This window comes from Seriola lalandi, unplaced genomic scaffold (genome assembly GCF_002814215.2).
Source record: "Seriola lalandi dorsalis isolate HSWRI2012SDOR001 ecotype SW California unplaced genomic scaffold, Sedor1 jcf7180002052274, whole genome shotgun sequence".
Taxonomy (NCBI): domain Eukaryota; kingdom Metazoa; phylum Chordata; class Actinopteri; order Carangiformes; family Carangidae; genus Seriola; species Seriola lalandi.
In genome coordinates this window covers 1,141,165-1,157,902 of record NW_019522827.1, presented here as the reverse complement: position 1 = coordinate 1,157,902, position 16,738 = coordinate 1,141,165, and the positions used below count along the sequence as shown (strand labels likewise).

At 39.8% G+C, this 16,738-nt stretch overlaps 2 protein-coding genes across 3 annotated transcripts in view; both read right to left on the bottom strand.

The window, feature by feature from the left end:
- Positions 1-2,890, bottom strand: part of tead4 (TEA domain transcription factor 4) — a 36,348-nt gene extending 33,458 nt beyond the window's left edge. The window contains exon 1 of one of the 2 annotated variants that reach the window (XM_087172295.1): positions 2,870-2,890. The gene's annotated coding sequence lies outside the window, so the exon portion shown is untranslated. The remainder of the gene's footprint in view (positions 1-2,869) is intronic. The other variant, XM_087172296.1, reaches the window with a different exon arrangement.
- A 3,217-nt stretch (positions 2,891-6,107) lies between these two features.
- The window catches only part of si:dkey-82f1.1 (DENN domain-containing protein 2A), a 35,599-nt gene continuing 24,968 nt past the window's right edge, over positions 6,108-16,738 (bottom strand). Inside the window, exons 6-20 of the mRNA XM_023400329.2 lie at positions 16,531-16,728; positions 16,149-16,242; positions 15,384-15,434; positions 14,930-15,117; positions 14,410-14,519; positions 13,604-13,673; positions 13,315-13,392; positions 12,090-12,230; positions 11,770-11,918; positions 9,757-9,934; positions 9,593-9,634; positions 9,308-9,413; positions 8,100-8,387; positions 7,275-7,361; positions 6,108-7,095 (exon numbers count right to left, since the gene is read on the bottom strand). Of these exons, the coding sequence (XP_023256097.1) occupies positions 7,064-7,095; positions 7,275-7,361; positions 8,100-8,387; positions 9,308-9,413; positions 9,593-9,634; positions 9,757-9,934; positions 11,770-11,918; positions 12,090-12,230; positions 13,315-13,392; positions 13,604-13,673; positions 14,410-14,519; positions 14,930-15,117; positions 15,384-15,434; positions 16,149-16,242; positions 16,531-16,728 (1,812 nt within the window). The 3' untranslated portion in view covers positions 6,108-7,063. The remainder of the gene's footprint in view (positions 7,096-7,274; positions 7,362-8,099; positions 8,388-9,307; positions 9,414-9,592; positions 9,635-9,756; positions 9,935-11,769; positions 11,919-12,089; positions 12,231-13,314; positions 13,393-13,603; positions 13,674-14,409; positions 14,520-14,929; positions 15,118-15,383; positions 15,435-16,148; positions 16,243-16,530; positions 16,729-16,738) is intronic.

Sequence of the window (16,738 nt, the reverse complement as noted above, 5' to 3'; positions counted from 1 at the left end):
CCCCCCACCCCCCTTGTCACACTGTCACCGTGCTCCATTCCACCTGTTGCCCCATCGGAAAACACACTCCTCTCAGCTGCCCTGCGGGACACCATAACACACACACACACAAACACACAGAGAGAGAGACACATGCGCACACACACAACCCAGCGAGCCCTGTGTTGGCCATCTTGAACCGTGACCGAAAACATTCACTACTCGCTCGCTGCTTTCTCAGCTCTGCAGTAGCTCAGAGACAATCTACTGAAATACACTGGTCAATACGAAGTCTGTCACACACTGACGTACAGTACTGACACACTCATACACAGATTGGGATTTTGAATGCTGTGAAGTTGATTATCAAGATCTCAAAGCTGACATGATTAGCCGACTGATAACAACTATTTTTTCAAGCACATTTTGCCAAAGATTCACTGGTTTTCTTCAAAAATGTAAATATTTGTTGTTTTTCTTAGTTCAAATATTTCACTTTTTTATAACGTGTTATAAAATAATCAGCACATTCATTCATAATGAAAATAATCTTTAGCTGTAAGTCACTTTTTTTTTTTTTTTTTAGCTGTCTTTTGGGTGTTTCACAAAAAAGGACTATTCGGTTAACCACACCGCTCTGATAACTATGAGACATACTTTCTCACATGCTCTTCTTCATTTTTAACAATCCTTACAAGGTTTGTCTGAATCATCACTTCAAACCCATACTAACCATTCAAGTTTCCTTTAAGTACACATCACCAGGATACAGCAACATTTTTCTTACAGGTGGGGCTTTCTAACTTTCTACCACTGCTTTCGGAGACACCTGCATGAGCTATATTAATGGACTCTGACTCAGATACGCCACGCCATCACTTACGTCTCATTTCCAGCAGAGGAAGAAGTGTTCTGATTTTCCATTATCCAGATTCTAAGTCAAATATAGCAGTAATATAATGTATAAATATATACTCTGTTACAAGTAAACATTCTGCATTTAGTATCTTACTTAAGTTAAAGTACAGCAGTATTATCAACAAAATCCACTTAAAGTATGGAAAATTAAAGTATGTATTATGCAGTAGAATGACATGAGTGTTATATTACAACTGAATATGGTTCATGATGCAGAAGTTTGCTAAAGTAGTTGGTGAAGGTGGAGTTCATTTTAACCACTCTCTATACTAATTTATTGCAGTGCATCATGTTTAACGACCGTATCATATGTTAATGGTTTGCAAAGTAACTTGTAACTATAGCTGTCAAATGAATAATGTGCAATGTACAAAAAGTACAATGTTTGCCTCTCTAGCAGAGTACAAGTATAAAGTGGCATAAAATGAAAAAGCTCAAGTAAAGTACAAGTGATTACCTCAAAATTGTACTGAACCGCACTTGGAAACACTGTCAGTCGTTTGTTTGGGAGGGATGTATTTCCAATTCTGCAGCTCTGTCTCCTGTGACGTTTGAATACTCTTACTGTACATCACTTCAGACAGAAGTGTCTGCCACATTAAGTAATAGAATAGACTGTGATCTTGTAGTAGATGAATGCAAAAATATAACAGATGGTTTTTAGGGGCACAAAAATAATTAACAAACAATTAAAACGTAACAGGCCAGGAAAACATTTAACAGCAACAGCAGCAGTACTACTAATAATACTAACTATAGTAATGAGATTTTTTTTTTTTTTTTTAAATAGCAGGAGAGAATCACATGATGCCATTCAAGTACAGCAAGAATATACAGGATATACTGAACAATGCATGATATCCACTGGTTGAAAGTAACCACATTTAGGAGGGAACATTAAGGATGTTGCACTGTTTACTCCACTATATATATTTGTCTGCTTTATTAATCTGTTAAAACAAATCATGTTGTCAACCCAGACAATATGTTGCATTAGATTAAACTACAGAACAGTTAATAGTTCAAATTAACTCCACCTCATTCAACTACAACACCTTCATGCACAAATACTAATCCAATGCAAGCTAACAGAACATTTAGGAAGGGAGCATTGTACATTACATACATTAGCCTACTTTTGATACTTTAAGTACATTTTGCTGATAGTATTTCCACATGTTCTCAGTGATGGACAGTAACCAAGTACATTTACTCAAGCACTGTAAGTACAATTCCCGAAGTATTTACACTTAAGTACAATATTTTCATTTCTTGCACCTTCTACCTGCTGCTGCTTTATACTTCTACCTCACTGTATTTCAGAGGGAAAGACACTGACAGCTGTAGTTATTCGAGTTTAAACATACATAATAAGCACATCGTAGGATAACGCAAGAATCATGCCGCCTACAATATTGCAATACTGCTCACATATTAATGCAGCAATAATAACTGTACAGTATATATTATAATATGTAACTGACAGAGATCGTTTACCTGCACAGTGAGTCCTTTTACACACTTGGTTAATTCTGCTGGTACTATTTCACGTCAGTAAAAATTTCCAGTGCCTGACTTTTACTTGTAATAGAGTATTTTTACACTGTGGTATTTCTACCTTTACTTAAGTAAAGGCTGAGATACTTGTCCCACATCTGTTTGTACGTTTTGTGCATGTTCGAGAGCAGGACATTCACGCTGCGTCTAACTTCACCTTAAAGACTAAAATGCGCAATTAAAGCGCAGGTGTTTTAATTATCTATAAGACAATTAAATCACGTCACAGACGGAGAAACAGCTACAGCGCAAATGCAATAATCACAGTCAGACCACAGCTGTGTCAAGACACTTCCAGTCTACTCACACTTGTTGACAGACGAGAGAGGGGGGGGGGGAAAAACCCCTGAATTTAACGGGCGAGTTAATAAATACACAGTTTGAATGATCTCAGTTTCCCGGTGTAAAACTTTACCCAGACAGGCGCTAATGTTTGACTGCACCACCATGACGCGAGCCCCTTCAAAAAACAGAAAAAAGTTCCGGCTGAAGCCACAGGAAGTGGAGCCGCGCACTCCACTAGTGGAATTAAAGAGAAAAATGTAGGAATCCGAGCGAAGAAATGTGAGATATTTGAGGAATGTTATCTCCGACAGTGAGTGAGAAAGCGTTGTGAAATAGCTCCTGACTTCACATCCACAATATTAAACAGCCAAAGTTTACACTCCGACAGAACACGCAGTTAAAGTCAGAAGAGTTCAACACTTTCAAAAAATAAAAAATAAAAAAATAAAACACTTGTAAGAGCTTACCTGGTGAGACTCTATTAGCAGACAGTCAGGCAGGTAGAGTAATATTTGATTTTTTTTTTTTTTTTTTTTAAATGAAGAGTGGACTCTGTAGGGTTTTTCTCTTTTTTTTTCTTTGTTTGTTTTCTGCTGCCTCTTCTCCTTCCTTAAGCCGTTTGTTTGAAGCGAGAGGAGGGCAGGAATTTCAGGAATTAGCCGTGGTATGACATGAAGCCTGGAAAAAGCCAGAGAAAAAGACCCAGGGAGAGAAGGAGGGGAGGGGAGGGGAAGGAGGGAAGCAGAGGGGACGGAGGGAGGAGAGGGGAGGGGAGGGAGGCAGGTCTGACCGGTCAACACGTAATGACGTGGGGGTGGAGGAGGAGAAGGGGGGAGGAGGGCTCCGAAAAGGAAAGGAAAGTAAAGGAAGGGGCGGTGGTGGTGGTGGTGGTGATGTGTGTGGGGGATTACACTGTACTCTATACTGAGTAAAATCCAGAGCTAAAATGATTCATTTAATTAACAAAGGCCTACATCCAAATTTATTCAACTCAGAACTAATTTACTAAATGTGCAATATTTAAAATTATTATTATTTTATTTATAATCATGTTTTTTGTGAATGCCGCATCAGCCGTCTCATATTGTCTTTAATGCTGTGAGGAAAAGTAGCCTACATTTTTCCATAATGTCTCAATAAAGTTCTTCACTCTCTCCTTTTTTGATTGTTATTAATTGTAATGAACAATGGATGGTTCCACTTTCTTTATCACACGTGTAATGTTACAGCCTCTATGGCTTTTTCCAAGCTTCATGTCATAACACATTGGATATTAATTTGTTTATCCTCTACACCACATGCTGTTAAATTTAGAATGTGATTCAACGGCTCTCTTTTAAAGTACATCCCTGTTGCCTCTTGTCAGGTGATTTCATATTTAAAGAGCAGATGTAATGTGTTTTTCTTTAAAGCTTGGTGTAAGTTAAATAAAGTGAAGTTTTTGAAACATTTGTGGGGAGTCCAGCTGTAACAGTCTTTCTTTTCCAGTCCAAGTTTTCACCCATTCTCAAATGAGAAAACACAATCGATCGTACTGTTGGACATGGGCATGTTGTTAAAGTCATTAAAGGCCTGGAGGCCTAATTGTCTGAGATGTGATTCTGAACTTTGGACTCTGTGAGGCAACATGTGCAGGAGAACATAAACTGGGTAACAGACTCCTCTAGTGGGTATTATGGGTATTACATGCTATTGGACACAAGGTTAACAGTTATTTTTCTAATGGTAACGTGTTCAAGAATTTTACTATAGTTATGACCTGACTTCTAAAATGACTAATTAATGTCCGTTGTTTCTCAAAAATAATTAGCTGTGTGACCCTGTACCACATTTGTCTCACTAAACCTTATTTATTTCACTCAGTAGTTGTTGAGATTAGCAGCTGCGCCCGGCTGGACATGCTGTCCTGTTCAAGAGCAATCACTGTCCTCACATAGATGATTTGCTTGGTCACAGTCAGGTTGTCCAGCAAGACAGATCTGAGACACTTTAACTGTACTCGAAGCAATATTCAGTGACTTGGAAAGCGTTGTTGTATCACCTGTGATCTCCATTAAGCTAATTATGTGACTTCTAAAACCAATGATTTAGGTGTGTCATAACAAAGGGAGTAAATACTTATGCAAACATGTACTTCATAGTTTATATTATGTGTAATTCATTTATCAGTGAGACCATAAACTCAGGCGTTATTCTTATTTTCTCTGTGAGGAAACTTTAAGAAGGAGGAAACAAAGTGCAGGGAACAGCGCCCCTTGGAGTTGAAAAGGACTCAAGTGTCTTGCTTATGAAACATACAGGCTGATTTTACATGTCACAGTCATCTCACTTGTCCCACACTCTGCCTGTGTACAAAGTTGTATAATGTCTTTTGAGGCTCTGGAGACGGAAATTACTCAAGTGAAGTTTTTAAAGGCTCAACGAAAGACAACACTGAGATGTGATTGAGTTGCATTATGGGAAGCGTAGCATCTGGTGTTTTTGGAGCTTGACTCAGCCTAAAGATGAAAATTAATTATATCTCTGCCTCTGCTGCAACAGCTTGACCTTTCTTTTTTCATCTGTCTCTAAAAGTGCGAATATGTAACAAATCCTGTAAGACTCATCAAGCTGCAGATCACAGTTTTAAGTATAAGGTCTGACCAGTTTGTAACCCTGACTACTGAACAACTTTAACCTAACCCATTTTAAATCACCTGTTATAACTTTGCAATTTCAATCCTGGTCATAATGTTTCTACAATCAAAAAGCTACCTTACACACACACACACACACACACACACTCACACTATATATATATATATATATATATATATATATATATATATATTAGCTTAATGTGTCCTGACATTGTAAATTCAACATTATGTATCAGAGTGAGACTGTGTAACTTGCTGCAGCCTTACTTGGCCTGATGTGACCTGTGGCTCAGGGCAGTAATACTACAGTCAGTGTTGTCGAGTCGAGTCCTGAGTCCGAGTCCAAGTCACCAAAGAAGAGTCCAAGTTGAGTCCGAGTCAAGTCCCCATTACCTGAGTCCAAGTCTGCTTCCCTCCGGCACAGTCAAAGAGCTGATAAACAAATACAAAATATCTACAATACTCCCAGTAGACACAGCTGTCAGTATCATTAAGAGAGTATATTTACTGTGATACAATAGCCTAACAAATGCACTATTAACAACAGAAGTCTTATTTAGTGATGTCAGTTCACTAAATGTATGATTCTTCTCTACTCGTGTGTTTCATGTCACAGGTAAGGAATAGATAGTTTTATCATATTGGTAAAACAAGAAGTAAACACACTTGTTCACCAGAAACAGCAAAAGCAACATAGTTGACAAAATACACTGTATGAAAAAAAAGTCATTTGTCTAATTCAAATCACTTTATTAATAAAGTTTTATTGCATTCTCAATCAAGTTTAAGGCAGATCTAGTCGCTTTTGTGAAACACATTGATACTGATTGACCTAAGATACACATCATTCCTCAACATCAACTTCAACCATTGAAACCCAAGTGAGACACATATTCACATTGTTCTTTTTTTCTTGTCTTTACATTTTCCTCAGTCTTCTTTTTGGTCCTCTGTCCTTTTCCAATAAAAGGTAACTTACTTAAAACAGTGGTACATATACCCAACAACCCAAAGTGGTCTACAAACAGTCTGGACTAGACTCTGTTAAATAAAGTCTATTACAAATTACAGGAGATTTCTTTGCGCTCATTTAAAGGAAATTTTAAAAAGAGATTAAATTTGTCTAAGAAGAATATAAATTAACTTAAAAGCCTCCTGTTGAAGAAGAAGTTGTACTATTGCATTTATAAAAGCTTCTATAGAAAATACTTGGAATGTATGAGAAGGTATTGTACAAAACTGGATCTTCAGTGACACTCCTCCTTACAGGTTTACAGGTGAAGTCAGTGAGCGAAAAACGGAGAACACTGTTCCTAAAAACATTTACACTGTGCTGTGCTATACAGTAACACACCGTAGAGATTGACTTTAACACATCAAAACCTTGGGAACTGTGAAACTAGACACCGTTAAGACATTGATTCATCGTGTTGTAAGTGAGTTTTGGTCCGAGCTGAGTGAGTGAACCCTTCACAACACTAATGGAATGACTGGCTAATGAAGCTGGGAGCTAAACCCTAACTTTCCGCAGATTCCCTCATGTTAAACTGCGAGTCCAGTTCACTTCCTTTGTTCCACGTTCTCCACGCCCAGGGAGCATGTTCCTCTCTTCTCTTCCTTTTTTTTTTTTTTTTACTGCACACCTCTTCGTGATGCTTTTACAGACGACATCCTGACTCCAAGCATCATTTCTTGGAAAGGAATTTCATCTTGTTTCCTGAAAAAAGCAACAGATGTAAATCACACTTAAAAAAATATGTAAAAACATTTAACAAAAGTGCAGTTTTTTAAGTCTCTTAACTGATTAACTGATTGCTTGTTTGCTTGATTGCTTGATTGATTGATTGATTGATTGATTGATTGATTGACTGATGGAAGATGCACACTAAATCTCACCTAGGCCCTTGAGGAACTTGTTGACTCCTCGTTGCTCGCTTCCAGGCAGCGAATCCAGATACTCTTGTGCTCTCACCTCAAACAGACCTGGAAACAAAACAGGTCAAATATTTATAGTCAAATGTTTTAAAGAGCATCCTCACCACCACTAGATTTAAAATAAAAAAATATATAAATATACTGACCATTAAAATAGAAAATTTGAGTGAGATTTCTTTGAATTTTTTTAGTTTTGTGATTAATAGTAATCTTCTTTTATCTATTTATCTATTGTGTGTGTTTCTATTGATGTGGGTGCTGAGCTGCTGCCTACAATTGCCGTTACAGGGACAAATAAAGTTCAGTTGAATTAAATTGAATCACATGGTCCTCATCAGCAGATGAAGTTTACTTTACATTATTCTAAGCTCTCTGAATTATAAAAGCTTGAACATGACAACTAGGCAAAATTCATCCTCTGCGTTGTCCATGTGAAAAGGTCAAAAGCTCCAAGAACTGAGTAAGCAGACTTTGAGTGGAGGTTGTCTTCTCAACTATAATTACATGCTTTGAAAAATGTTGGATGCTGAGGAACAATTAAAGTCATATGGACATATGTCAATTAGCGTAACATTTCTTTGAGGTCAATGGGAAAACTTTCTCTATTCTCTAGAAAAAAAAACACTCACAGTCACTTAGCAAAAATACTAATTTAATCTAATTTAATAGGACTTTAATATTTTTCATATGCACATACAGTTGGTATAGATGTTCAACTAGCACATCTAGTGTAATGGTGTACTGTATTGTACTTTAACACAATTGCCAGTAATCAAATCTCAGTACCTCTGAGACCCTGCCTGCGCAGCTCCCTCTCCTGGATGAAGCCGGTGAACATCTGTGTCTCCATGAACACCTCCAGAAACCTTCTCAAGCTCTTGGAAGTGACCGCTTTGCGAAAGGCCTCACGCTGAAAGGATGAGGAGGCAGCAGAAGAGGGGCTGGGCAAGGTGGGGGAGGCCACGGACTCATCCTCCCGCTCTGCTCCACCCATGAAGAGGGAGTAGTGACCCACCATCTCCACGAAGAAACGCACAAAGGCCTCCGATACCACCGTGCTGAGGCAGCTGGAGTCTGGCAGGAGGAACCAGGGAAAAAGAGAAAAAATTGAATCACATGAAGTTTGATAGCCTGCTATATTGTATACAAAGGTCATTAAATACAGTACCCGTACGAGGTTGATAAACAACAATAAATCATTATTATCTCAAATTATTATCTTGTTCGAATCGATCATTTTACTCACTATTTTGAAAAATGAATTCTTCACTTGCTGAAACTAACACAGCAAACATTTTCAGCTGTTCAGAGATAAACTGTTTACACCATTGCAAGATATTTCATATACAAAAGCTATGCTCTCAAGCTGAAAAACTACACAACTTGGAACTGTATACTGCCTCTCGAACAGAGTGTCCTCAGTAGCTAGAGTGAGTCCCCAGCTGTTTTGTTGTATCACTTTTAATGTTCATGTCAGTTAGTGTGTGATTTCAGAGCTTTCAAATGACCATGTCAATGTAAAATCTGTGTGTTGTCCAGAGTGTGTAAGAAGCTCCAGATGGGTTATGTTCAAACCATCTGATACATTTAACACTGACTTACTATATGTATAACAAAAACATGTACAAACACACCAACTTGTGATTCTGTACCTTAAGTGGGTGATGAGGATGATGCAACAAATAAATCTTTTCTGGTAAAAATGCACTGTAGTGATGTGACCTCTGTGAATTAAAACTTTCAGGTCTGTTGTCCCCGTGGCCACACCAAGCACTAATGTGTTGTAGCAGTACAGTGTACTGAAAGTGTAACGACAATTTAAGATTCAGAAGGTCAGTGAAAGTGTCTGGAAATGTTCTGAAAAAATTATTTTAATTCCTCACTCTTGATTGTTTCACAGCACTGTCTTTAGTATATTTAGTATTCTGAATAAAAACATAAAAATACTGTATAAATGCATCTAAACAGAAGCAGCCATAAGAGTGCTGAGTCACCATTGGGCAGATCTCCTTTCTCACATGCCAGCTCCCTCCTCTTGTCCAGCACGTGCTCCAGAGCCGCCTGCAGCTTGTGAGGAAGAATGGAGTCCTCATCATCCAGCTGTGGAGGCAAGAACACAGATGTAAACACAGTCAACATACTACAGTGAATTAACATTTTTTTTTATTCACATAACATCTGGTAGAGCCACTACAAATGTAACGGAGTTAAAGGGTGAGCCGACGTCTGTTATGATAGATGGATTTTCACTGTTGTCTGCGTGTTTCTATGGTTTCTACCTGTCGTAGGAAGCGGCTGTTGCCGAGGTCGACCACCAGGACCTGAGGGGAGAGCAGAGGGAGCGTGATGTCATTTCCTGGAGCTATTGTTCAGGGGGAGGAAATGTTGAGATTCAAGGGCACCACCATCTATATGTCACAAACAACAATAAAAATGTTCTTACTTCTTCGATGGGCAGCTCTTTGAGTCGAGGCAGAGAGCTGGAGAGGAGGCCGACTATAAAGGGTGTAGGCGTGCAGACGATATCCAACATGGAGGGCGGGAGCACGGGGATGTACGTATGCTGCCAGGTGAAGGGGTAGAGAAGAGCCACGACTGCATGACAACACTGAGACAATGTGCTGCGGAAAGAGAGAGAGAGATGAGGAGGTTAATGCTCATACAACTTATTTTTATCATTTTGGATGAAATAATATGGTAGAAAAACCATCTTACAAAGAGCCTTTGAAAAAATGCATATCTTAAATACATTATATATACAATATATCATGTTTTTTTACAGCAGACATGTTTACCTGCCAGAGGTATGACAAATACCAATATTACTTGCCAGAACAAAGCCATTGTTGATGTTATTAGGTCCAGTGCTTTTCCTGTTATGATTCAAAATGTTCTCTATTAAAAACGTCTATGAATCAGATTCATCTGAGAAAAATAAAGAAACAAGAGGACTTTGATGTTCGCAAGACTACCAAGATTTAGTTAGGAAAGATTTATTCAGAACAGCACAAGACTGTTGACATGGAAGAAAGAAAAGAAAAGCTGATGATTGAGCAGAAAATTCTGTCAAATCCTAAATAGCAAGAAGCTTTTTAAGTTCACTGTCAACACAGCACTAGAGTCTTGTGACTTGTGGTTACGTTTAACCACACGCATGCACATGGACCTAATGAGGCGCATGTGTGAAAAGAAAGATGAAGTTCTTGTTCTTAATAATGTTAATTCAATAAAATCTATCTTAGCTAATTATAGTTATAATAAGTTATAGTTAGATTTTTTTCAAAAACTCAATGTTATACAAAGAAATTAGAACATATACCACAAAAAGACGTCCAACAAACAAAGCAAACCAAATGTAATGTTTTAATGAAGAGTCTAATCTCTACCACAAGATGGTGCTAAAATACCCCCCCTCAAAAAACTGTCTCTCCTGCCACCCATTTCTTAGTCTAGAAAATAATATTGAAAGTTAATTTCTGTTGCCCCAACAAACCCACTGTTACCCCGAGAGGAATGTTCAAACGCATCTTTTAGGGGAGTGTGACGTAACACTTATAAAAACTATACAGCGGCAGCAAACACACTCGCCCCACACCGTTAAGATAATCTCTCCCGCGTGTGCATCTGCTCACAGTTAATTCATTAAAAAACTGATTGACAAAGCCAAGTTTCCACAGCACGGTGGAGAATGTAAAATGACTTGTGATGTGCTTGTGAACTTTGGTGAGAAATGTTTCAAATGCTTCAACATTTTGTCAGTATCTTTTTTTTTTTTTTGCCCATCCAGATAGATAGATAGATAGATGCTTTATTTATCTATCTATCTATCTATCTATCTATCTATCTATCTATCTATCTATCTATAAGTGAACTCTGAGAAATACATATTGTAATGTATTAATACTGCCTGAAACCTCAGGGTGTTTCTTGAACTACATCAGGTTACAACGACTAGTCCTCTGAGCCCACAAGTTGAAGCAGCTCTACAACAGTAAAAAAAAAAAAAAAAAACCCTTTGACCCCGACCACAGCGATAATAGCTTTAGAGTTAAAGGCTTTGAGTGAACTGCGTGGGTGTGATGACGTCATTGTGCACTCGTGTTCGCTCTAAAAGCCTAACTCCTTCTATCTGGCATCCATGACAGTTTTCCAGAGAAGTGATTGTTCCCAAGGCGACTGTATAACACAACAGCATTCCTTCCTCTCACACTTGGTCAAGATCTTCTTATCCTCAGACTGCTTGTCAACTTGAGGTCTGCCTGTCATGTCCTTCAAACTCTTTCCTCTTGGTCTTTTCAGCATCATAAACCTTCTTTCACTGATCTGATCATGATGGATGAATTAAACGAATGAATTAAAATACTTCAACGGCTCCATCTGAAACGACTTAACATCTGATCTTCGGGTATGAAAGCCGACTACCATGCTCTGTAACGATATGTTGCGGGAGACCAACCTGAGTTTGTCGGCGGTGAAGATGACCCTGCGCTCCAGCAGCAGAGAGGCAAACACTCGCAGAAGGAGACGCAGACTCAAGGAGGAGAAGAGACATTCAAAGTCCACATGCTCCAGACGGGAATCTGACGGCCGACACAACTCTATCACCTGTAGGAAAGACAGAGAAAACAAAAAGGACAATCAGATTATAATGTACATACTACATGCATCTAGAGAAAGCCACTGATATGATAGTTTATGTCATTTTTAGTCAGATTTATTATGTGGAGTTTGCCTCCAAGAAAGCTGCTTTCCACAGTGACACCACCATCATTTTACCTCTGTCCCAGAGCCAGGTAGGAAGTTTTTGACAGTGATGGTCCTTCCTGGAGCAGGGAAGGGAGCTTCCATGATCCCTCTCATAAAAGGCTGCACCAGAGCAGGAGAGATAGCCCTCCTCTTTTCCACTTCATCCAGGATCTGAGAAAAGGAAAAGAAGGAGGCTCTGCAACTTGAATACTGGCAATCACAAATACATACATACAAAAATACGTGTGTATATGTACATATATACATATATATACACACACACACACAGACACTATATATACTATAGGCTCTTAAAAGAACAGAAGTGCTTTATGGCTTTCATTGGATTTTTATAGTATTATAGCATGAAGTGCCTTAACCTGTCACGTGTTTTAGTTTCTTGGTCAACCAAAAACAGACATTTCTTGTCTGTGAAATCATTTTGTAAATACATGTGATAGACGATTTTATCCATATTTTTCATCCCCCACTTTATGGTATTTGTCAATATCATTGTAAAATTTATTTATTGTACAGTGGAATTCCTGTTGAAATGAATCAGGTAGCTGACAGTTACAACTGCATTGTATTCAGATGCCATCATAAATACAAGGTAATGGCACCACACTCGCTATTATTATCATCATAAACTTTTTCAATCTCACCAGGAGACTGAATAAGATACAGGAGCATCTGCCAAACACGTTAAAGCCACTACATCAAATGGCTAACAACCTGCATCCATGATGTGTACCCCTCTACACACATACTGTACACATCTGTATAATATTAAACTTGATCTGATACAGATAAAACACATACAGAATATCATCAGCACTTACTCCTTTCAATGCAGAGGCAGCTATCAATCAATTTGCTATCTTATCAATAAACTGAATTTACCCTCCTATGCCGATGGGTGTATCCGCACAAACCCCACATTACCAGTGGCAGATGTACACTTCAAAGACATTTAGGTATACAGATCAACACACTCATAAATCTGAGGCTCATTACAGGGAACCTTTTTCCACTGCAGTAACCACATCAGCTGCAGTTCACATGCGTCTCTGTACTGCAGCCAGCGGGTGGGTGGAGCTCTGCGGGCGTCAAGGGTGGTACCGCTCTGTACGTTTTTACTGGGGTTGAACTTGTGTGTATGTGTTTGCGCAACACATGCAATTCCAAGCAATGCAATTTCACTGGATGCAAGTAACAGATTTGAGCGAACTCGTGTTTATGTCACTGTCTGTACCTTGGAGAACAGGTCGAAGCAGCCCAGGCGGCTGACGATGCAGTAGACCTCAGGGAGCCTTCGGCCTTTACCACTGGGCTATGAACAGCCAGAGAGAAAAAGACAGACGGCTTCAAAACACCGGAGTGACACAAGATTGCTCATCCAAATACAACCTATGATTAGACCAGTGGAGCAAACCCATGCCCTTTGTTTCACAGAGATTTTAAGGCCACATTCAGGAACAAATGTTTTTCCTCATCATTTTATCATCAAATTCAGGAAATATGAGGGAAATTGTTTCTGTTACCAGTAATCGTCGACAGTAGCCGAACCGCCTGCTTCCATCTTCACCAGTCAAGACGAATGAGAACGTTTCACTGAGGATAGAAGAGAGAGAGAGAGTGAGAGGAAAAAAACAACATAATTGAGACGTGCTGGAAACTATTTAGAGCTGTAAAAATCACACAGAAAAGACTGTTGTGGATACAGAGAATCCCACTCTGGACTGGACTTCTGCAAACAAAAGCCTGACTTTGTACTTGAGAGGGAAGGACCCTCAAGACACTTTTAATCTGCAAATAGCAACATAAAGCTTCCTCAGCTCTGCCTGACAGGTAGTCATTGAGCAGTGACGACCTTCTTGACAGGCCAGAGCGTCAGCCAGTTCAATGACTCAGTCTGCAGGTGTGTTTTTAGTGGCCCCTCAACCATCGAACATTTGCCTCCAGGTAATTATTAGCCATCACTGTCAAGACAGACATTCTCTCTTCTCGGAACAATGCAGACGCTCAAGAGGCCAAGAGGTTTTGGGTAATAGGGCCAATTATAAACAGCATTAAAAAAAGAGGTGCCTTTGTAATAGCAAACCAGGTGTAAGGTGCTAAATCCATCCTCTTTCCCTATAATCGTTTGTCATTGTCAGTGGCTTATCGTTACACAAAGGAGAGTAGTCTTCACAAGCCACAAGGTCATTTCCATTCTGGGCTTTCATCTTCTCCACTAACAAGTGCTTATTAGCAAGGAAAACAGCTGAGCTATTACCGCTCTGACGAGAAATGCTTGCGTCCCCGTTTATTTTTACTTTTTTTTTTATGTTCTATGACTCTGACTCACCTGGGGAAGTTGTCGACAGGTGCCCAGTCTTTGGCGTCAGGGAAACAGAACTGAGGGATGACCTTCAGCTGGTCCTCAGTCTCCCGCATGAACTTAAAGCTCCTCTCAAGCTGGTTAGTAAAAATAAGAGAACATGTGACGATGAATAATTAATTTAACGATGCCCGAAAGATCATGCTGTTTAAAATATTAGGCCTTTGTGTTTTACACACAGCTTTGCTATTGAGATTAATATGGAACTGAGGTAAATATGAAACTGTAAAAGGCATCGATTTGTGTCAACCTCTTCCTAATAATCATTCTTCACCAGCCTTAAACTGCAGCGTTACTACCTTTAGTATGTTTAGTACGCATGCTGTTGTTGTTCCTCCAAATGTGTTCATAAACTGACATATATAGCTTGAATTATCACTATCCATGTAGGAAAGCAGTCATCAAATGCTCGCTCCTTCCCAGCATTGTTTAACATAAAATTTCCAGTGACTCGTTTCGCTTCAGTAACATTTCTCTCCTCTTTTACCTTGAGAGGGAACTGCTGTGTGACCTCGGGCAGGTATGGAACTCCGGCCTTGGTTTTGTGAAGCGCAACGACTATGAAATACTCAAAGAGTTTCCTCTCCTGCAACTCCATCAGATCCCTCTCCAAAGTTCGGTACCGCCCCGTCTGCCTCAGCATGGACTGAACCGACACCAGACGCTGGCTGTGGGCTGAGGGAGGGAGACGCACATTTCATACAGATCCACATCCATCTGTGCATGTATGCACAGAGAGCCAATGTGTGGCCACAGCGTAATCTGTATTTCCATCTGTGTATGTTTTGATTTTAGCGATACAGTGGAACAATGGAAAGAAAGAAAACTGATCAGAATCAGTTCACGTCCCACTATTGCGATTATCTGTAAGTAATGAAATAACTGCTACAGTAGGTAGCATGAAGCTACTGGATATGTTAGTATTTATTTTCTTTTCTCACCTTTTAGTTTCTCCTCCGTGTCACTTTCCGACTCACTGTTCTCATCTGTCACTACATTAAAGAGGGTGAAAAGAAAATCAGTGTGAGGAGACTGCAAATAACAATCACAGGAAACTCAGAGCACATGGAATTCGCTCTCATTGCTTTCATTCCTGGCACACACAACACCACCCGGTCCTCTGATACACGGGTCAGTCTCAACTGACCCAAAAAGGTAACCTTGCCCATAAAACTAAGTGAATACATATGATGAGGTATTATGGCTTTTATGGAGGTAGACCTGTAAAGTCTTTCTGGTCAAACTGACGGCTGCAGGAAAGAAAACATGCTGAAAAATGCCTGCATTGGGTAGAGTGTTGATAGTATTGATGACAAACTATGATATAATATCAAGAAAAGACAGACTTGCATCAACTAACACAGAATAACAGACAATCACAGAATGCCGGTGCAGCAGTACAAGATAGAAATGTGGAAATGTTAGAAAGACATGGCTACCAGCGTTAAGAAAGCTTTTAAAAGAATTCCTGGATCTGCACCAGGATCTGCACCTGGATCTGTTTTTGCACCAGAAACTAATCACTTGTTCCCATGGCCTAACTTTTTCACCGAATTGTACTGAAATAAGTGTTTGAGATGAAGAAACACAAACACAAGCTCCTTTGTGGAGACATTGAGAAAGTGGATAGTGTTTTATAAGTTAAAAAGGATCAAAACAAATAAATGGTCTTTCTTGTGGCCCTGCTGTTGTATTTGAGGCCTCACCTCTCCCTGAGCTGGACTCGGTCGACTGAGACACCCTCTTCATGCGTTTCTTCCCTCTTCGTGCCTCAAAGATGCCATTGATTTTCAGCACCATCTGGAGGAGGTAAAGAGAAAGAAATGTCCATCTTTAAATCCTTAAGCAAGTAAACAAACATCTGCCAGGCTCCTACCAAGATCACTTCAGTACAGCTTCTGGGAGGCCTTCCTCTGGACACACTTCTCACAGGAAATATCTGTCAGAAAGTTTTTCTCTGCCTTACTCATCCCCAGACGGAAGCATGAGTGGACCAGCTCTGAAGCTCCCTGAGCAGTACGCTGGACCGTAAATAACAGACAGACAGAGTAGAAGGGGCTTGGTGAGATGCCTCTCAGACTCCCATACCTTGGGGATTTTCCTCCGTCTGCGATTGTACGGGTCTCCTGAGAGGCAGGGGGTGTCATCGGGGCTGCTGGGTGTGGAGGGCGGGCTGACACGGGAGGGTGAGGAGACACCAGTGTCCCGGCCAGTCTTGCGTAGTTCGAGGAGCTTAAAACTTCGCCGTTCTGAGTTTTGTCTGAAGAAGCCGGGCTTGGAGGAGAGCTTGTGGGGG